Genomic DNA, 22,431 nt, shown 5'->3' on the forward strand with positions numbered 1-22,431 from the left:
TGTGGCAAAAGAAAGGAAAACTGGGCTGGAGAAAAGCACCACACAGACAACACAAACCCCTCAAAGCCACTCAGGCCCCGAGGTAACAGACGCACAAGGAGCCAGCGAGCCAGCCCACCGGGTCTGAATTCTTCGGGCCCAGCCGCACCCCCTTCAACAGGACACTTCCAACCTGCCACCCGCTGACGAGGAGCAGCCACAGGATAGCGTTTCCAGGGCCCACTTTCCAAACCCTGGGGTCCACTCCGTTGTTTTGCTCTGCTCCTTGCATACGTTCCCATCCCAAATGTTTCAGAGAACCGAGTGTTCCCATCTTGGCCCTTGCTCAGTGGAGCTGCCATACTCCAGGCATCCGCTCTACTGTATCAAACCAAACCAAACGTCCATGGACACAAGCGGCCGCCCCTCCCCGGGAATGTGTGCGGCCGCTTCCAATGAAAAACAAACAGGATATAGAGCGAAAGCAACGAGCAGGAAGCAGAAGAGAGACGCTGCCAAGCCCCCCAGATAAGGTTGTGACTACAATTTGGCTAAATTTTCTGGCAGCTAAAGCCGAAAAGTAAGCACATTGCCATTTTCTGACCAAAAAAAAGCAAAAAAACTTGTCTTCAAAGATGGAACTTTTTCCTTGAACAAACTAAATAAGAATTTTCCCCGAGAAATATTGGTCTGAAGTACAAAAGTCAGTGGATCAGATCTATGGTTCTGGAGCCCGGAGAGCAGGTCCCTGCCCTTTCAGGGGTGACAGGAAGGGAGGGAAAGGACTGGGAGGTGCCAGTGGTGGGGCTGGTGGCACAGGTGCACTGGTTTGGGGGTGCAGCAGGCTGAGGTCCTCTCTGCCTCATGTGTTTGAATAAAAAGTTGTAAAGGATCTCAAATAGCTGTATATTTTGTGCCTTGATCTTTAATTTAGAAGAAAGTCGCTTTTTAGATAAAAAGTATCCATTCTTTTCTCAAAACTCACTTTTAAACCCTAGAAAACCAGAGTTTCCTTAGCCTTAAACACAGTAGAAACTGTGAGATTGAACAGAAGATCTGAAGGATGAGACGAAGCGGTGTGGGGACAGAGGTGAGCAGGAATCAGGTACGCTCTGGCCTCAATCCATTAACTCATCCAGTATCACATAACCACCCCCATCCATTTTTGCAAGTTGAACGCGAGGAAACAACTCTTACGAATTTTCCTCCCATTCATCAGTCACTCATTAAATCGGATATACTATTGCATGGCCTTTTCACTTCTGAATAGATCCACTTATTCAAATGAACTACCAATGGCTCCTATTTTTAAAATCCTGAAATGTGTTTAGGAAATGAAAAGAGCAGCGTGTACAGAAATGCACTGACAGATCACAGAGTGGTCGTCATTTCAGCAGGAAAGGACCTGTCTTTATAAAATACAGTCTAGAGGCCGAAATCACGGTCCAGCAAAAATCAAAGCAACTGGATATGGTCAGGAGGCCGCCATCTATCCACACAGGGATGCGATGCGAGGCGGTGCCTCCTCCAGGCCCCGTGACTCTGTTTACCTGCTACGCACCCACACACGCATCTACACGAAGCTCCTCGGAATTCGCCCCTGGTGTTCCCAATTCACTCTCCTCCCGTGAGATCTAAGTATCTCCCGGGAATACTTTTCTTTCCTGCCTCTGAGCTTTTCTCCCAGGGTTGACAATAAGGGAGTACTTTCTCCCTCTCTTTCCTCTTGCTTATGATGACACAAGGATTAATCTCTTGGTTGATTTTTAAAAACTGCTTAAAATACATGTTTCCTAGGAATAGCCGCCCTCAGCTATCCAGGTGTGTGCACAGGATCACATATAAGATGGGTGAGAGGGAGTGACCAAGAAGGGAAAGCAATACGGTAGAAAAATGTCTTTTCCAACAATATGATCCCAAAAGCAGTGGCTACTATTACTTTTGTTCAGCAAAATGCTTTGCTCTCCGGGGGAAATACTGCTTTCAGGAATCCCAGGGGCGTGCACCGTGTTAAGATTATGCCCCGGTGACACCTGGCCGAGGGCATCACTAGACCTGTGACTGCAGGTGTAGAGCTAGCTCCCAGCATCCCCAGCCCTCAGCCTTCCAGGGATATGCGCTTCCTGATCATGGAAGAAGCTAAATACCTTTCAAGTCCCCAGACCACGGTCATGCTCCAAGTAAATGGTTAATGTCTGAAATGACGAACACCTCTCTGTATACGAAAAACCCAGGCGCCTGGACTTAGTGATTTAAAACGCTGCCAGTGACTAAACAGCCGTCTATCACACAGACAGGCTTTTCCTAAGAGACTGAACCAAACTGCCCACCAACTGAGAATGCAGGCCGCCATTAGGCACACATTAAAACATGTATTATAATCCCACTAACATACCCTCCATCTGACACACCTGATTCTCTTCCCCTGAGGCCCGACTTACACCCCGGGCCCGAAGGTCCCTACTGTTCCCAGCTGCCCTTTCATTCAACAGCACAGAGCTCGACAGGGGTCACCTTCCATAGGGGTCACCTTCCACAGGGGTCACCTTCCACAGAGGTCAACATCCATAGGGGTCACCTTCCACAGGGGTCACCTTCCACACAGGGTCACCTTCCACAGGGGTCACCTTCCACACAGGGGTCACCTTCCACAGGGGTCACCTTCCACAGGGGTCACCTTCCACACAGGGGTCACCTTCCACAGGGGTCACCTTCCACAGGGTCACCTTCCACAGGGTCACCTTCCACACAGGGTCACCTTCCACAGGGTCACCTTCCACACAGGGTCACCTTCCACAGGGTCACCTTCCACACAAGGTCACCTTCCACACAGGGGTCACCTTCCACAGGGGTCACCTTCCACACAGGGTCACCTTCCACAGGGGTCACCTTCCACACAGGTCACCTTCCACAGGGGTCACCTTCCACACAGGGTCACCTTCCACAGGGGTCACCTTCCACACACAGGTCACCTTCCACACAGGTCACCTTCCACACAGGGTCACCTTCCACACAGGGTCACCTTCCACAGGGGTCACCTTCCACACAGGGTCACTTTCCACACAGGGTCACCTTCCACAGGGGTCACCTTACACACAGGGTCACCTTCCACACAAGGTCACCTTCCACACAGGGGTCACCTTCCACACAGGGGTCACCTTCCACAGGGGTCACCTTCCACACAGGGTCACCTTCCACAGGGGTCACCTTCCACACAGGGTCACCTTCCACACAGGGTCACCTTCCACAGGGGTCACCTTCCACACAGGGGTCACCTTCCACAGGGGTCACCTTCCACAGGGGTCACCTTCCACACAGGGTCACCTTCCACAGGGGTCACCTTCCACACAGGGGTCACCTTCCACAGGGGTCACCTTCCACACAGGGTCACCTTCCACACAGGGTCACCTTCCACAGGGGTCACCTTCCACACAGGGTCACCTTCCACAGGGGTCACCTTCCACAGGGGTCACCTTCCACACAGGGGTCACCTTCCACAGGGGTCACCTTCCACACAGGGTCACCTTCCACAGGGGTCACCTTCCACACAGGGGTCACCTTCCACACAGGGTCACCTTCCACACAGGGTCACCTTCCACAGGGGTCACCTTCCACAGGGGTCACCTTCCACACAGGGGTCACCTTCCACAGGGGTCACCTTCCACAGGGGTCACCTTCCACAGGGGTCACCTTCCACACAGGGTCACCTTCCACAGGGGTCACCTTCCACACAGGGGTCACCTTCCACACAGGGTCACCTTCCACACAGGGTCACCTTCCACACAGGGGTCACCTTCCACAGGGTCACCTTCCACAGGGGTCACCTTCCACAGGGGTCACCTTACACAGGGGTCCTTACACACAGGGGTCACCTTACACACAGGGGTCACCTTCCACAGGGTCACCTTCCACAGGGGTCACCTTCCACAGGGGTCACCTTCCACACAGGGTCACCTTCCACACAAGGTCACCTTACACACAGGGGTCACCTTCCACAGGGGTCACCTTGACAGGGGTCACCTTCCACACAGGTCACCTTACACACCACATTGGCTGCGTCAGGTGGCAGCCCCCAGGCCGCCCCCTCCAGGGGCCTGGGCATCCGTCTTTCAGGTCCCCGGGGTCCTGTCACCCCTGCCCCCCTTGGTCAGGGGAGCCCTTTAGCCAACAGTCCTCACTTGGTGGGAGAGCCTCGTCCACCCGCTGGTACCGGCTGACATCCTGGCGCACGGACGGCAGCGAGCGCAGAGGCTGGTGGCCGTTGGCCTGGGAACCTAGGGTTAAAGGTAAAAGTTATCCAGGTTCTACTCCCGCCTCAGTGTCAACAACCTTAAACAACAAAACAAAACTAGCACACAGAATGGAAACACATTAGTATAATATTGTATTAAAAACCTAGCATACATCGTGGGGCTGGTCTCCTTTCTCTCTCGAGTCTCATTTCCCATAGGAAGACCCAGAAATAAAACAGGAGGTGAATGCTGAGTCAGGAAAGGGTTCCTGAGAGATGTCCATCTGTACCCGTCCCTCCCCTCCTCTCCCCGGACCCTCCCCACCCTATCCCTGTCCTGGTCATGCACTAATGCTTTAGGGTCACCTTGTATATGGCCACAAGGTAATGAAGGAAACAAAACAACAACAGAAGGAGGAGGAAGAAAAGGAGGGGCATACTTTAGGAAAATAAATTACAGCCCGGCTGGTGTGGCTCTGTGGTTGAGTGTTGGCCCATGAACCGAGAGGTCACAGTTCGATTCCCTGTCAGGGCACATGCCCAAGTTGTGGGCTCAATCCCCAGTAGCGGGCGTGCAGGAGGCAGCCCATTGATGTCTGTCTCTCGTCAATGTTTCTATCTCTTTCTCCTTCTCCCTTCCTCTCTCTCTCAAATCAATAAAAATATATTTTAAAAAATGAATTTCAGAATAAGAAAACCCTTCCCAGTTCTGAGTCTGTGCTATGTAGGCCGATGAAACTGTCCTTTGATTTGCTGGTGCATCTATAATGGAACATTTTTTAAGGAATCATCCTATTGAGCCACATTCGTTGACACACAATACAATTTTTACGTGTGCATCTGCACCCCAAGACACTCAGAGACACGGCAAAAACATTACACCTGATGCCAAGCCCACACTCCTTCCTCCTTTGAAAGTCTCACACGAGCAGATGAACCTTCAGGTCCCTGAAAACCCCTGCGGGTCACCCTGACCTTGAAGCTGCCGGCCTGCGTGGTTTTGTATCTACAAACTCCGGTCCTACCAGAGATGCATTAGGACGCTTGGTTTTGCTCTTATGCTGCCCAGACAAGGGCCTAGTTGCTGCGCATGTGTGTGCCCATGCAGTTCACACCTGCCTGTCCTGTGTGGACGGGGCGCTCCCAGCACACCCCCCGCATGGGCCATCCTCCTGGGGAGAGCAGGTCCCCATAACGTATTCCTGAGGCGGAGCCTCAAGATCCATCATCTGAGTCTCAAGACTTCTTTGACAGGCCTCTTATCTCAGCATAAAAGGTCCATTGAAAAATATTAACAATGCTAACCACTGAGCCCTGGGGTGAAGAATTCAGGCCACAGTCAGCCTGCAGTATAACTTGCATTCAGGGACAAAACCATCAGACGCCTCTTGGGCAGGCTGCTTGAGCCAAGCGCCATGCTGTCCCCCACCTCCTACCTCCAGTGGCGCCCTCCTCCTGGGCAGCGGCCCCTTCACCAGCCGCCTGGGCATCGCCCTCTTCCTGGGGCTGGCTCTCCACAGCGGCAGCTGCTCCCTCGAGGCTGCCCCTCCGCTGCCAGACCTCCGCGCCCTCGTCCTGTTCGGGGAAGGGGGCCGACTCTGCCCCGGGCCCCTCCTCCTCGGCGCTGGGCATGTGCACAGCCGGCAGGGACCCAGGGGCGCACGTGGCCTCCTGCGCCCCCCGGGCGGGGCCGCCGCTGGGGGGCTCCCCCGCACAGGCCCTGTCCTCCTCCTCCTCCTGGGAAGAGAAGGCCGGGGTCTCGGGGAACCGGGCACTCTCGAGAGAGGAGCACCGCGTCTCCACCGAGGACAGCTGCGTGGTGACGCTCTCGTTGTAGGAGCTGTCCGCGCCGTCCAGGTCGCTCTCGCCCTCGGGCCTGGTGCTGGCCTCACTCACGCTCTCGGTCCGGGCGGGGTCGCTGGGTTCCGTCTCAGAGGACACCTGGGAGGGCTCCGAACCCTGGTCAAGGGACTCGGTCTCACTGGTGGCCCTCCGGCTCCCTCCCGACGTGTCCGGGGTGCCCGTGTCTGCCCCACTCGTGGGTGGGTCCACCTCTTGGGAGCCACAGGGCTCAGTGCCGTCCTGGTCCTGGTCGGCGCCGGGTGGAGACTCTGGACCCTCTTCGCTGTCCCCTGGGGTGGGGCCTGCTGGGGAGGAGCCCTCAGCCAGCTCCTCGGGGAGACTCTCCGGCTTCCCCTCCAAGGAAGCGGCATCGTGCGTGGGGGCGTCCTCGCTCTCCAGCAGGGTGTCTTCCTGCTTCGTCTGAGAGGACAGGCTCCCGTCGTCAGTCCTCGATGGCCCGCCGAACATGATCAGGCCCCCCTCCTCCTCCAGGGACGACGGGGAGCCCAGGCCCTGCTGCAGCTCGTGGTCCTCCTCGTCGGAGTCGATGTGGAGCATGGCACTGAGCCTTGTGTCAGTGGGGAAGCTGCTCCTCAGCTTTGGAGAGGCCCCCACGGGCCGCTCGGCGCAGGGGGCGGGGCCCGGCCTGGCAGGGCCTCCGTGTTCCACGGCATCCAGGTAATCGTTGAGTGAGTCCTGGCGTCCGCGGGGCGGCGAGTTCCTTGAGGACATGGAGGTCAGATCCTCCGAGTCCATGTCCAGGGTGGAGCTAGTCCTGCAGGAGTGCTTGGGAGTCCCCTCGGCACTCTCCTCAGACACGGGCCCGTTGGAGCAGGCTGGGCCGTCGGGGTGGGCCCCGGCCATCTCCTCCTCGTCCGATGGGCTGCCCAGGTCTCCGTTCACCGAGCCGACCCCGAGCATCGTGCCCACGGCTTCCGGGGAAGCATCTGAAGGAGAAAGCAGCATTCATCAAAACCAAGCCCTCTCTTAAATTAACTTTTCATGTCCTATCCCTTCGTCAACCATCAGTTCATGGATGCAGTCCTCCCCCCGGAGTCCTCTTCCCAGCATCACCGACTCGCTAAGACTCACGCCTCACCGGGAACTGCCTGTTGCCGGTCACTCTGAGGTACCAGGTGCACACATTCACTACTGCGCACAGGCGACCGCCCGGCGCCACATGCAGGCGTACGCACCTGAGAGACGCTTCTGACAAGCAGGCTCTTCAGCGCTGCGTGACCACCTCCAGGTCATCACCCGGTCGCTGTTTTTGTTTTCAGAACAGGACACCCATTTGATCCTATGCACATGCAAACTGACAGGGAAGACGCAACGCATTTTCCCACAGGGAGAGACTTATCCCGGCATCTCACCTTCGTGCAGGGAGGACGTCACCTCCACTTTAAACTGGAGGTACCCGCTCACGTGGTCGGCGGGCAGCCTTCTGCCGAGGTTGTAGCTCAGCATCTGGTCGCTGCAGAGGAGAAAGGGTTTTCGTCCTTCTACACTGGTGCCAGCCTTCGTCTTCTTCCCACAACCCCCCACCCCGCCCCGAATCCCATGTACTTCTCTTAACACTTACAGACTCATCCTATATAATAAAGAGCTAATATGCTAATTAGACCAAACAGCAGAACGACCGTCCAGACGACCTTCTAGACAAGGCAACCCAGGCTGCGAGGGCCGAGCCCATTGCATGAATTTCGTGCATCGGGCCTAGTAAGAAAATAAAAGGCTCAAAGGCACGTTTGAGTCCAGTGTAATACTATTCACTCGAACAAGTGAATACTTAGATAAAAGGAAATCTGGTCAGCCCAACTGGCGTGGCCCAGTGGTGGAGCATTGACCTATGAACCAGGAGGTCACGGTTGATTCCCGGTCAGGGCACATGTCCGGGTTGTGGGCTCGATCCCCACTGTGGGGCGTGCAGGAGGCAGCCGATCAATGATTCTCTCTCATCATTGCTGTTTCTATCTCTCTCTCCCTGTCCTTTCCTCTCTGAAATCAATAAAAATATATTTTTTAAAAAAGGAAATCTTGTCAGAAGGAAAATTATTAGTAAAAGCAGAAAATGCAATACAGCGTGTGTGTGTGTGTGTTTTTAAGTCCACTGATTCGCTCCCTCACTGTGAAGGGTGCCCAGGGAGAGGACACTTTGAGAATCACGGAGGAGCTGTGAAAGGCCTGAAATGAGGGGGTTTCTGGGCTCAGGTGCAGGCACAGTGGGCCTGGCTCCTTGGCACTGAGCACACCAGGAAGCCGGTTCTGGAAGGACCCGCAGGCCAGGGCTCTCGCACGCACACGGTCCTGGGGGGCACTGTGTTCTGAAGAATGGGAGCTGGGGGGTAGGAGGTGGCGGCCACGCCCTGACAGCTGCTCCTGCTGAGTGAAGGGCCGGGGCGCTGACCCTCCCCGTCCACCTGCACAGTAAGGGGGAGCTGGCCCTCGCCGATGGGGATGGGGCAGCTGGAGAAGCTGGATGTGCCCCTGGGGTGGGTCTGGCTGCTGCCCTGGCAGGCGTGCTGAGGGGACCGCATGTGGGCAGGCCCAGGTTCTGCCCCACCTCGGCTCCTGGCTCAGGCTCCTAGCCTCCTCTGGGATGGAACTGTCTGTCTTTTCAATTCCGTGTCTATTTATCAATGTCAACTGCAATTACATCATTTCTTGGTATGCAAGCCACTTTCATTCCGCGTCTGACCTACATTTAATAAGGAAAGTAACCCTGGCCTGGCCCCCAATCACTCCATCTCCGCTCTCACACTGCCCTCTGCTGGCAGCTGCAGGACACACCGCGCCTAACAGCACAGCCAGCGCAGGGCCCCAACAGGCGGTTTAAGGGTTAATCTGCATCACTGTTTGTGCTTCTCCGCCTCCTCAGCACAGTGCTAAGGAGCCGCTATCTGTGGAAGAGAGCACGTGCTAATTAACGTGCAATCCCAGGTCAGCTCCCATGAAGTTCTTTGGCCCCATAGCAAGAATCTCATAAAACAATACTATACCCTTCACCTTTCTCTTTTTCTTCCCTAGAAACGTGGCGAGGATTTTTCTTGTCTTGACTGATGCTTCTAAACTGCTTTGTTCCCCCAAACTGAGTCTCCCTGTGTGTCACTCACGCTCCGCTGGGGGCTCTGCCTGCTTCTTCTCTTTACTCCTCCCAGCATGCTCTGGGGGAGGCCCTGTTGGCCAGAGGCGACGGCACAGGGAGGAGAAGCAACCTGCCCCTGGCCAGACACGAGGGAGGAACAGAGCCAGGGTCAGAACAGGGATTCACCTAACACGGAAGCCCGGCCCTGCTCTCACCACATCCCATCTGACTCATCCTGCCTCTGGCGGGGACACATTACTGTGAACGGTGTATGATACACTATCATGCGCTCTAATTATGGGGAATAAGTGCCCAGGAGCTCTCACTAGCTGCCTGGAGCGTTCCTCACCGATGGCATCGCAGCAATGACGCGGCCTGGACGTGACGCACCCGGACAGAGGCAAGCCCGCCCTCCCTGAAAACGGCCAGCTTCACGCAAAGGCACCCAAAGCAGGTGAATCTCGAGGAGCCCCGGCTCACCCTGCACTGCCCCTGTGAGCCCCCACTGTGTCCGACCATCTCGGCCTCCCACACAGAGTAAGGGAGACCCGGCATTTTTCAAGAAGTAGCGATTACCGGATGGGAAGCAATAATCCGATCAGAAACATGTATTTCGAAGCTAACATCTGGCCTACTAATATGTAGTATGTGTCATTCTTACTTAATGAAGCCAATCCCTGGGCCTCCGCATCAGGCAATGCTCTCACTGTTCGTGTACAGAAATATTTCGTAACTCTGCTCTGCTGTCCATTCAGGCTGGACACGTGGACTCCATGATCTTTCAAAGACTAAATGAGCCCAGCTGTGTGGCTCAGTGACTGAGCGTCGACCTGTGAACCAGGAGGTCATGGGTTCCTTTCCCGGTCAGAGCACATGCTTGGGTTGCGGGCTCAGTCCCCAGGAGGGGGCATGCAGGAGGCAGCCAATCAATGATTCTCAGCATTGATCTCTCTCTCTCCCTCCCTCTCTGAAATCAATAAAAAAAAAAGAAGAAGACTAAATGAAAAGCCAGCAAGTCAACAAGTTTCACACACTGACAAGGTTTTATCTTTCCTTGATCATTCTGACTGACATATGTCAATGAACACTTCTGCCATAAGTAGAGTCTCATTTGTTAATTACACCTTTTATTATGTAAATTATATAATTATATAAATTAAATGGTAGCTACATTTCCCATAGTCATTCTCACGCTTTATAATCACTCACTTTCTATAAACCCTAAAAATAATTTTAAAAACTTCCCAAAGTACATTATCTCCACTAGCAACAATCAATGTTATTCTTAAAAATAACAAATTAAAAAAAAAAGCCTATCTCCCAGCTTGTATCTGATAAACTAACTGTTAGAATTTCAGTGTGATTTATACTTCCTGTGGGCTGGCTCAACCCCAAACTCCATCACCTCTGAGGGCCAGAGAACTAGAATCCATTGGAATCCCTTAGTTTCAGATTTCTACAGCGTCTTAGAGATGACCTGGCCTAAATACCTTATTCATCAGGAGAGAAAGACAACGCCCATAGAAGCGGTGGTGCCAGCCCCGTGAGTCAGCTGCAGGGGAACACGGTGCCCGCCTCCCTCAGGCCGCTGGACCATAGGATGCTCCTGCCGGTCCTCACTGGGCTGCAGACTGACCCGCACTCAGCTCCCAGCTCTGCCACCTGCTGGTGAGCCTCTCCTTCCTCATCTCTGAAATGGGTGCAAGCACATTCCTCACCTCCCAGAGCTGTTGAGCGGATGACATGAGCTAATGCGTGTCACGTGCTCAACTCCTGCCACAGAGCGAGTCTCGGCCTCTCTTTTGTTCACTAGTACTGTTGGGATAGCACAACCACTAAGGCTGCCAACACTGACACGGCCGCTGTCCGTACTCTTACTGCTCTTATTCCTCTTACTACTATTACTACTCTCACTACTATTACTACTCTTACTACTCACTACTATTACTACTCTTACTACTCTCACTACTATCACTACTCTTACTGCTATTACTACTCTTACTGCTATTACTCCTCTCACTACTATTACTACTCTTACTGCTATTACTCCTCTCACTACTATTACTACTCTCACTACTATTACTACTCTTACTACTCACTACTATTACTACTCTTACTACTCTCACTACTATCACTACTCTTACTACTATTACTCCTCTTACTACTGCTGGGGCTACTGCTATGACTACTACAACCGCCACATGTTCAGCACGTTCTCTTACAATGACCAAGGTCCGAGTGCCGCCTCAGGCGCCATTGTCACCGCGCTTGCTGGTCCTCGCCGTGTACACATCGACAGGCCATTTATAACAAGGGGTGGAGGCATGTTATGATTTCTTACCTACGTTATTCACAGCTTACAAAAGGCTCAGAGACAGCAAACGTAAATGACAGCTGCCTGGGTGAATGGATATGTCTAGGAGTTCCCCCGTCAACCAGTTCCCCGGAAGGGATCAACCCGGATCAGGGAGGTGTCGACATGACACCAGGATCCTGACTTGGGGAACTTGGGGAGAGGCCTTTATAGCGAGATTCCAAAAGACTCCACCCAGCTGATGTGGTGCAGAAATGCTCACGGCAGGCCACCTTGGAAAAGACAGACACCCCCAAATGGTGCATCACTAAGTCAGAGCGCTTCGTCCTGCACGTTTTCATGTGGGAGCATTTCCACTTTTAAAAGAGATGTGTTATCACTTCTCATCAGTGAGCAAAGGCCTTGGGCTGGAGGTGAAAGCATCATTTCAGCTGCTTCTGTGCAAACCCCCCCCCCCCCCCGCATCAAAGGCCCACCCGGAGGTGTTGGGGGGGTGCTGGTTACCCGATGGCCTGGCGCTCCAGCAGCCGCTGCACGGGGATGGTCAGCTTCCCCAGGAAACGCTTGATGATAGGACGGCTCTTGGCAAATTTGTCTTTAATTTCAATTTCTAAGACATCGGTAAGAAGTGCAAAAAAGGAGTATTTCTGAAAGTAAAAACAGATAACAGGCTGATTCAGAAAAAGATAAACAGGAAATTACATCATTTATTATGATAGAAAATGTCATCGCTTTTAAATCTTAATGACGTGCAGAGTCCACATTGCTAGAAAGAGCTACAGCTGTTGTCAATCTTTTATTCACTCAGACTCATTAAGATGCACAATAATTCAAAACCAACAGCTGCCCGGCTGGCGGGGCTCAGTGGTTGAGCGTCAACCTATGAATCGGGAGGTCACAGTTCGATTCCAGGTCAGGGCACATGCCTGGGTTGCAGGCTTGGTCCCCAGTGGGGGCGTGCAGGAGGCAGCTGATCGATGATTCTCTCTCATCATGGATGTTTCTGTCTCTCTTTCCCTTTCTCTCTGAAATCAATAAAAATATGTTTTTTAAAAAAACAAACCCAACAAGCTAGGGATCGGTATGACAAAGGGAGCCCCTTCCCTTACTGCATCCTTTTCTGCTTCAACAGTTTTAGGAGATGTTACCAAATATTAAATTGTGCACAATACAATTTTAGTATTCATATATTTATTGTATCTTAATTCTTTGAAATTTAACATGCTGGTATAGGATGGTTTAGAACAGTGATGGCGAACCTTTTGAGCTCGGCGTGTCAGCATTTTGAAAAACCCTAACTTAACTCTGGTGCTGTGTCACATATAGAAATTTTTTGATATTTGCAACCATAGTAAAACAAAGACTTATATTTTTTATATTTATTTTATATATTTAAATGCCATTTAACAAAGAAAAATCAACCCAAAAAATGAGTTCGCGTGTCATAGGTTCGCCATCACTGGTTTAGAATGAACCGATATATTTGGTTAACAGCAATTTTCATTCCTGATCCCATGTTATGTAGAAGTTGCCCAACATAGGTTCAAATACCCCTACTAAAGTAGAAATATCTACAGAATACCCTGGTTTCCTTGGTAAATATTCAAGTAAATATTTACACCCCCCTCCTCAGGCTTGCACTGGCCACGTCGGTAAGAACTTTGTCAATATCAAATGTGAGGAAAATAAAGTGACTGCTGATTATTGCACTCTGTGCCTGCTAGCGCTCGTGTTGAGATAAATTTTATGTTTTCTAGGCTTCTGACGTGTTGAAATTCGGTGGTCCACCTTTACAAGTTATTCACTATTTTTGGAGATAGTACTTGTTTTTAAAACCAGGAATAAGAAAACATGCTTTTATCTGTTTGAATAACCTAAGAACTCCTAAGAGCCATATCTGTTCTCCACTTGGTTATAGGTCCCCTGACTTATCTCCCTCTCCAATGAAATACTGCCACACATTGTCAGAACATGGTTGTCAATAAACAGTTAGGGAATGTTTTAATTATTGGTGTGATTCCTATGCCAACAAAGGTTTACCCAGAAACACTATCTAGTACTGGAAATGTCTTGGGTCCCAAAAAGACGGCTGTCCTCACTCGAGGAGAAACGGGGTCTCTGTTGGTTCTCGGGGTTTTCTGTAGTTCTAAGGAGAGCCCCTCGCCGGGTCTCCCTGGCCGACTGGAAGCATAAGGGAGCTGGGAGGGAGCCTAAGGACCAACACAATCTGGCTTCACTCTCCGAGTGGCGCATTGAATTTCCCGAGATCAAGAAATCCCAGACACATTCGCCAGAGCCTGCAGGCGGGGAAACTCCTTTAATTTGCACTGAATATATGCGAGAACATAACACCAACATTTCAAATAAAAACCATCAATCTCTCTGATTTCTCCTTCTGCCTCAAGGTCCAACATGACTGCTAGACAATGCGGCTGGGCCTGTCCTGTCTCCACATTTTGACACTTTGTGCTCATCATTTGTTTGCATTGATTTTGACTTTTTAAAAAATATATTGCAGCCCAGCTGGCGTGGCATTGAGCGTCGACCTATGAACCAGGAGGTCACGGCTTGATTCCCGGTCAGGGCACATGTCCGAGCTGTGGACTCGATCCCCAACGTGGGGCATGCAGGAGGCAGCCGATCAAAGATTCTCTCTCATCACTGATGTTTCTATTTCTCTCTCCCTTGTCCCTTCCTCTCTGAAATCAGTAAGAATATATTTTTAAAAACTACACACACACACACACACACACACACACACACATATTGCATTAAAGTATTTCTTTTGATTTTTGAGTATTTTGGCAGCCTTTACATTGTGCACTGTAAGGTGCTTCCCTTGCCTTATCCTAGACCAGCCCCGACTAGAGGGAATATCTCATTCTCACTGTGCCCTCTCTCCAGCAGGCCCCCTAGACACCTCCTGCTCACACTGTACACAGCTCAATGCTGCACAGAGTCCGGAGGAAAGGGCTGGAGTTGGCCACCTCCTCCTCCTCGGTCACGTCTCAGACCCTGGGGACCACCTCACCTCTCGGTGCCAAATGGGGTTGGTGGTGTTGCTGATGATGGTGGACCTCCGCTCCTGCCCGTGGTGGGCACAGGTGGGGAAGCTGCTCTTCTTCCCCGGCCGGATGGACATCTTCAGGTAAGGGTCCGGGTTGAAGAACATCCCTTTCTTTAGCCCGACAGCTCTGAGATCTTTAAAGAAAGAGAAAGAGAAAGAGAAAGAGAGGAGGGAGGAAGGGCAGAGAAGGGCAGAGGAAAAGAGACAGAAGGACAAGCAGCTCAATGACAATTGTTCTTAAATAATCAGGCAGGAAGCGCTAAACAGAAAGGATCTGGTGAAACGATAGCACAGTTATTCATACTGCGACCACATAGGTAAGTGAGTTCAGGCGGGTCGTGACTCGTCCCAGAAGAGAGGCCTCCTAGCAGGCTGCAAAAGTGAGACCAAACTTTACCCGCACCTCACACACCCAGATTCTAACGTGTATGTGGGTTGGCAACCAGCATTACAATGTCTTAAGAGAAATCCTTAGTAAACTGTTTATTAAAAGAAAACAAAACACCAATAGGTCCCTTCATGAGAGAAACATGAATCTTCGACATACATACAGGAAATGCACTGACCGACGTTTAACTGGGGCGGACACTGCAGAGCACACATTCAGTTGCACACATTCACCATGTCACGTATCTTCCACAAATGCCATGAATGATAGGGAAGCAGGGAGACCAGAAATATTTCTGAAAGTTGAATGCTACCTACTGGATTAAATAACTATGAGGTTACTTCCTCAATAGCCTAAGTCACTTAAATATTGAACGAATGTCCCATGTCTCATCTTCTGCAGCAGCTGTGATTTCACTATTCGAGCTGCTAAAAGATCTGGTTAAAGTCTGGTTCGTGAAGAGAATGACACTTTTTTTTTAAAGGCCAGGCTTAGGGATACACAGACGTCAGGAAATGAAGCTGCTTCCCTGGGCCCCCTACACCTTTCTGAGAATATCTGTGTGACTAGGGTCGGCCTGAGAACCGAGGGATCTTGAAGTGTCTGGAAGAACTGACTGTTTCCAGGTCACCTCAGGCAGTGATGCTTAGGCTAGGAGGCCCCGCCCACTGGTGCAGATAGAAACCTGCAGGTGGCCCATGAACCTCCAAAGGCCTCTGGGTTACCCAGACCCGCTGGGGAAGAGACCCCGTCATGTGACCCTAAATTGTCTCCACGGCCATCCTACTCAATCCCATTTCTGAAACACAAAGTCTTTCTTTGAAGGACAGAACTGGCTGGACGCTGCCCAGAGAACCCTACTCTCTGGGGACTGCTCCCTGCAGGCGCTCATGCCCTCATCTACCAATGGGAACTTGAGGTCTAGACGTCTGTGCCATGAAAACAGACTGGGAGAGTCTGATGACATGCAACAGGCGGTAGAGGAAGGCAGTTTAATGTGTTGGCAAAGCCCTCGCCAGTTTGGCTCAGTGGATAGAGCGTCGGCCTGTGGAGTGAAGGGTCCTAGGTTTGATTCCTGGTCAAGGGCGCGTACCTGGGTTGCAGGCTCGATCCCCAGTGTGGGGCGTGCAAGAGGCAGCCAATGAATGATTCTCTCTCATCATTGATGTTTCTAGCTCTCTCTCCCTCACCCTTCCTCTCCAAAAAATAATTTAAAAAACATGCACACACACAAAAGAAAAACTTCTTTTAATATGTTGGCAAAGACTGAAACATTCAACCGACAGGACCTGATGTTAAGAACATGCAGGAAACAGAGTAAGATCCCTGACCTGAGAACCGGCGGGAGCGACGCTGCTGTCCCCTCGGGAGCCTGACCGTTCCCATCCCTGCCCCCCCGCTCCTCCCCCCCCCCCCCCCAGTGTGCTTGCACTTCATTACCCATTTAATAACGCTGCGTATCTTCACTGGGCTTACTTTAGCATAAAATAGCCAGCCTTGAGAGAGAAAATGCAATTTACATACTTATTTTCTTACCTTTCTTGATTATGCTCGCCTCCGACTCAAAGACAGAAAAATGACATTCTTTAGGTAGTAAATCGACTTCTTTGCAATAAATGAGGAATAACATGTACAGAAATGGCTGCCACACAGTCTGACAGAGCTAAATCATTCATGCAAAACATTCCTTTGAACACAAAGAATTTCCCCAGAAAATGAAGCCACTGTGATGAAAGAAGTCACTGTCAACCCTCACACCAAAGTTTTCCACCAGGGACACTGCGAAAATAAACCCTCATTGAGAAATACAACCAACTCCCAGTTATGTGTGGTCTGATTACTCAGTTTCCTTCACCTATCACATCTCTGCTCTTTTTTCTCCCTTTTGCCTTTTATATCCCTTATTGCTCGTAAATATCCACATCACCTAATAGACCAATGAAAGACTCAAAGTCACGAAGGTATGACATGGTAGATATCCTGGTTTACAATTTTATCTGGAGAAGAGGTTTAAGACATTAATCAAAACACAGTTATTTTGTTTTTGGCATGTTGGTGTTTCTTTTTGTTTTGTTTTGTTTTGTTTTGTTTTGTTTTAAGAGAGAGGAAGGGGGGAGAGAGGGAGGGGGGGAGGGAGACAGAGAGAGAGAGAGAGAGAGAGAGAGAGAGAGATCAATTGGTTGTCTCCCACACATGCACTGACTGGGGATCAAACCCGCAACCTGGGTATGTGCCCTGACTGGGAATCAAACCCATGACCTTTTGGTGTATGCGATGATGCCCCAACCAACTCAGCCAGGGAAAACACAGTTTTTGTTTTTTGCTGTGGAGTTCAATTATTTGTATCCCCACTTATCCATAGATAATCAAGAGTAGAGCGTTTGCAGGCAGCCACTCCACAGGGCTCAAATGCTCTTGGATAAATGTCGTCACTCACTGTCAATATGCTACAACCAGATTAATTTGTTCAGAATTAGAGACTTGTTTTCATATTCTATAGTTTTAGCCACTTCTATCTACCACCTGCACATATCTGACCACATGGTAGGAAATAGGACATAATGTTAGCCAGTCGCCACGTGTATTGAGGTGGGACATTAGAAGAACTTGTGTTTAAAGAAGAAACATCTGGCTGTGCCCCTACTTTTTAGGAAAATGTCCTGGGATTTTCATGTTCTAGATGCTCATTCTCCCGTAATGAGTTAATTAACACCCCTCTGCAGTCAAAATCAATACGTGTGTATCATTTTTAAATATTTTTATTGATTTCTGAAAGGAAGGGAGAAGGAGAGAGAGATAGAAACATCAACGATTAGAGAGAATCATTGATCGGCTGCCTTCTGCACGGCCCCTACTGGAGATCGAGTCTGAAACCTGGGCATGTGCCCTTGGCCGGGAATCTAACTGTAACTCCCTGATTCATAGGTCCACGCTCAACCACCGAGCCACGCCAACTGGGCTGTGCATATCCTATTCAGACTGATACTGACCGCTTAGAAGCACAGGGCGATGCTTCTACACTAAGGAAACCACGGTGTGGTCAACCTACATGTCCTGAGCCACGCAGGCCGGCTCGTGCTCCCCACCGATAAAGAAAGGACTTGTGCACCTGTAGCCCCTGGGGACTGTGAGGTCTAAGGTACAGGTCACCACCTGCCATGTTCTCAAGAGACGGACAGATGAAGGGACAGGGGAGTGTCACAGGCAGTGGTGCGCCTATGTGCCCTGGTGAAAACCTAGACATGTGTCAACGCTGAGGGTTCCAACCAAAACATATGCACTGGCCACGTTTGAGCCATAAATCACCAGTTTCCCACCGCCGAGACCCGCCAGAAAACAAAACCAAGCAAGCTTTCCCAGGAAGTGCCTCCTCTGCTAGGACAGACATGGTCCCCGCAGGCCATGGCAGCCGTGAGCGACTTCCGTGCACCCTTCGGTCAGATGCGACGAGGGTGCACCACTGCCACGTCTGTTTTGAAGATCGGCCTGCTGACTCTCACTCGTGAGAACATATATTTTCATGCACATTTTTTTTTGCAGCTAAGAAAGTGAATCGAATTTAAATTTGAGAAGCACAACACAGATGGAAAATGAAAACAAAGCATCTAAAGTGACAGACGTCTGTCGGACTTCATTTCGGATGTGTTGTAGCACAGTCGTCGACTCTGAAAGTCCATTTCAAATGCTGACTTTCTTAGGGAATTCTTGACTTTATGACTGCCCATTGGTTTTTTAAAAATCAGAGGCTTTCAAACTCTTTGAGTCCCCTACATATGAAGTAACATGTGACCATGAAACCCACATACACATACAGAGGTGTTTTTATTTTCTTGTGTGAATGTTTTTCAGTTTGTATAAACTGATGTTCTATGAAAAAATATTTCCCTTTGGTGGTAAACTGATTTTTTTCTATGCTGTTTTAAATTGCTAGTTTCAATGAAATAAACCTTGTAAACCACAAATGAGTTCCCACTCACAACCAGGTCTTTCTTTTTATGATACACAAACAAGCAATTAAAATATTGCAGCAACCAGAAAACAACAATACAAATTGTTTTGCCCACTTTCTATTTTTATGTGTATTCCTCCACAGACATTGGGGTTCCCCCTGGCTTCCCCCCTCATTTCCACATTTCCCTTTCTCTAGATGAGGTAAGCACAAATCATCTTCAATAACCAACGCCCTCATGTGTGGTTAACACATGACATTACAGATTTTTTTTAAAGTAACTATTCACAGTTACAGTCTTTTTCCCACCAGAAAACTCATTAGAAGAAATAACTTCTGAGTTTATATCAATGATCTATTTTTATCCTGGTAAAAGATATACTTGAATTTCAGAAGTATGACCCCCCCAGATCAATAACTAACTAGTCCACCTATAACATATGAGAAAAGATATACTTGAATTTCAGAAGTATGACCCCCCCAGATCAATAACTAACTAGTCCACCTATAACATATGAGAATCTGTGAAAGAAAGGACTATTGATGCCCTTAAAATCGCAGACTTTCAAGCTGGACATCGCGCCAATGAAAGGCAGCCTTACCGGACAGCGTGAAGCTGACGAGCTTCCGGGAATGCGGGCTTCCAGAAGCACCTCCTTCTGCCCCCATCTGCAGACAAAAAACACGCGTGTGAAGCTTCACAAGGTCTGAGGCTGCTCAGCCGTCCTGGGGAATCACGTATGTTTGCCAATGTGATGATGTTCGTACCAAACATGCATGTAGTATATACCTTCTCATAAGCTGCAAAGCTTGGAAGTGAGACACAAATGCAGATTCTCAGAGATGAGAGAAAGATCACACCTAACTTCTCTTTACCCGAAATGAGACCGATAGGAGCTTCTAAATTCGCTGGGATATGAATCAACTTACTTTCTGTCCTTTTAGTTCTTTGCTAAGGAGATAGTTGATAGATAGTAAATGTACTTATATTGCTATTATGTATGAAAACATTTCTTAAGTTAAAAAAAATCAAACATCAAATTCCTTCAGAGTTTTTAGAAAACCCTAGAATAAACTAAACACGCGATTTGTACCAGACTCATCCATACATATCTAGAATGATGCTCTCTCGCCAAACATTTTTGAGTGGCCACGTGGCTGTCTCATCCCTTCGGGGGCTCCTATATGATTGAGCTACAGGTACATAGCACATGCTGTTATGATTAGTTGTAATAGGCATTCTCAATGCTACTGTACTAATCACTGTGTTGTAAAGCTTTTCCTAAAAGCTTTTGAGTAAATTATCTCATTGAAACCAATCATTTATAGACCACATAGCAGATTTAGCCTTTCCCTCAATTTATGTACAATTAGTGCTCAAGTTATGGCATACTAGGAAACAAAATTTCATAGTTTTCTAAAAAAAAAAAAAAGCTGCAATACTGTAAGAGACAGGCTGAAGGCAGAATATATGTTGAATAGTTGGAAAAGTGAAACCACATTAGTTTATATTACACCCTTCCATCTTTTATCTTTGGAACACTCCCCACACTCGTTTAAAAATCTTATGCCATCAACAAATAAAACCTTCACTAATCCAAGAAAAGCCGGAAAACGTCTAAAATTTGCCCTTAGATTCTCAACCTGTGGGTCTCGAACAATGAAAATACATCCTGCATATCAGATATTTACATTACGATTCATAACTGTAGCAAAATTACAGTTATCAAGTAGCAATGAACATAATTTTATGGTTGGGGGTCACCACAACAGGAGGAACTGTATTAAAGGGTCGTGGCATTAGGAAGGTTGAGAACCACTGGAAATGAATTCCATGCCAATTCTGAAATATCAATTTCTACTTCCTTCTCCACTTCCTGTAACGTAGTCAAAACTATTTTGTGTGACACTTGGCTGCCTCCTGATCATGTCATTTGCAGTGGCCTTGGGCCTCATCCAGGTATCTTTTTACATTCTGCCCATCAAACCAATTCCTTGATGACACTGGGCTGGCTTTATTACACTGTGTGCCACCTCTCCGACTCATCACCCCCAGGTGGACCGGCGGGGCAACAGCAAACCAGCCAAGCTACTGACGGCTGGTCACTACCGCGTCCTGCTTTCACCACGCACAACCCTGGACTGTGGAGTGGTGAGCAGCAAGGGAGCACAGTCTGCAGCTGAGACAGCCAGACCCGATAGGTCATGGCCTCCCCCCAAATGGACCCCATGGCCCTGTGCGCTGTACCGCCCCCAAAGACACAATGACCCTTCCTGCTAAGGGAGACTCACCCAAAGTGAGTTACAGAAGGCTGAAAAGATTCATATTCTTTTAAAAATAAACTTTAAATGGGTTTTCTGAAAACCTACTCAAAATATTGTCAGATATTACAGAAACAAAAAATTTGCCCTTAGATTCTCATTTTTAAAATGTGATTCACTGTCCGGCAAAAGGTTAATGTGAAACAATGTTCACAGAATTCACAGATAGACACTGTCCTTTCCTACCATGGTGGCAAAATGCTCATCTGAAAGAATACCCAGAGCATTCGATGTTACCACCGATGACCACAAAGCCAGGGAAGAGCACGCATTCCCTCTAGCTACGGGGGCATCGGCGATGATAAACACGTCTGCCCTCGCTGTTTGCAGAAAGGTTTTTAAATAAACTCACTCCCTAGATTCATTCCAGGAAAAGCCAGAAGCAACCCTGTCAACCCAGTGCAGAAACAATACATGGCCGTGAGTGACGGTCGCCTTTGCCTGTCCCTGAGGCCAAAGGATTTCCTGTTCCAAGCGTCTGAGATACACATCGTGGTGTACTCTAATGAATGACAGTGACGTCAAAGCCCCAGCGGCAGAGAGGGCACAACGGTTTGTATCCTGGACTCATCGCAGAAGGGTGTGTGAGAAAGGAGCAGATTAGGGTGGCAGCTCATTTCCTGCCCTAGGGAGTCTCCCAGTGACTTCTTCCGGGACTGTTCTAAGTGGGCCTTGTGACTGTCGATGCAGCTTATCCGTCTCAATAACTAAACACAGGCCACATGCCGCCCCGGGTGGCCGTCGCTCTGTGACACAGACACAGCGCTCACCCTCACAACGGGGCGCCCGCGTGGTACAGCCTCTCATTCTGGATACAGACCCGGCCGTCTCAAGCCTGGTCGGGAGAGGATTGGCCGCCAATCCTATGAGTCACCCTCGGAACCACAATATTCTATTCTGATCCCAAGCGCTGTATCGACGAAGCCTTTAAGGTGCTCTACACGCTGCCTGAAGCAAATTAATTATCTCCAAACGAGCCACAGGATTGACAGAATAATCTCAATGCAAAGATCAATGGAATGAGATCAATGTTCACCCGGAGGTGAACTCCCGCCGCCTTCAATGATAGCTGATTGTTGAAACTGCTCAAGTCTAAAAAAAATAAATAAAAATTCTGAGTTCAGAAAAATCGTGTTTGGAAGCGACTGCCTAATTTCACACGCAGTTAATTTTTCAAAGGGCTTTATTACAAACGGCGCCACACTTCTGGCTTTGCAATGTTTCTCTTTAGAATATTAATTAAAGCATGTGCCT

General features: G+C 49.4%; 1 protein-coding gene across 7 annotated transcripts in view; it reads right to left on the reverse strand.

Moving 5' to 3' along the window:
• Positions 1-22,431, reverse strand: part of HECW2 (HECT, C2 and WW domain containing E3 ubiquitin protein ligase 2) — a 257,430-nt gene that overhangs the window by 102,755 nt on the left and 132,244 nt on the right. For all 7 annotated transcript variants that reach the window (XR_011472368.1, XR_011472369.1, XM_070421739.1 and 4 more), the window contains 6 exons: positions 19,458-19,524; positions 14,483-14,652; positions 11,956-12,098; positions 7,426-7,526; positions 5,647-6,999; positions 4,158-4,253 (listed from right to left, as the gene is read on the reverse strand). Coding sequence is in view for 5 of the 7 variants with exons in the window: in XM_070421739.1 (XP_070277840.1) it covers positions 4,158-4,253; positions 5,647-6,999; positions 7,426-7,526; positions 11,956-12,098; positions 14,483-14,652; positions 19,458-19,524 (1,930 nt within the window). In the remaining 2 variants the exon portion in view is untranslated. The remainder of the gene's footprint in view (positions 1-4,157; positions 4,254-5,646; positions 7,000-7,425; positions 7,527-11,955; positions 12,099-14,482; positions 14,653-19,457; positions 19,525-22,431) is intronic.

The sequence above is a fragment of the Myotis yumanensis genome, unplaced genomic scaffold (assembly GCF_028538775.1).
Source record: "Myotis yumanensis isolate MYYU_CA2020_CCGP unplaced genomic scaffold, mMyoYum1.0.hap1 SCAF_8, whole genome shotgun sequence".
NCBI classification, from domain to species: domain Eukaryota; kingdom Metazoa; phylum Chordata; class Mammalia; order Chiroptera; family Vespertilionidae; genus Myotis; species Myotis yumanensis.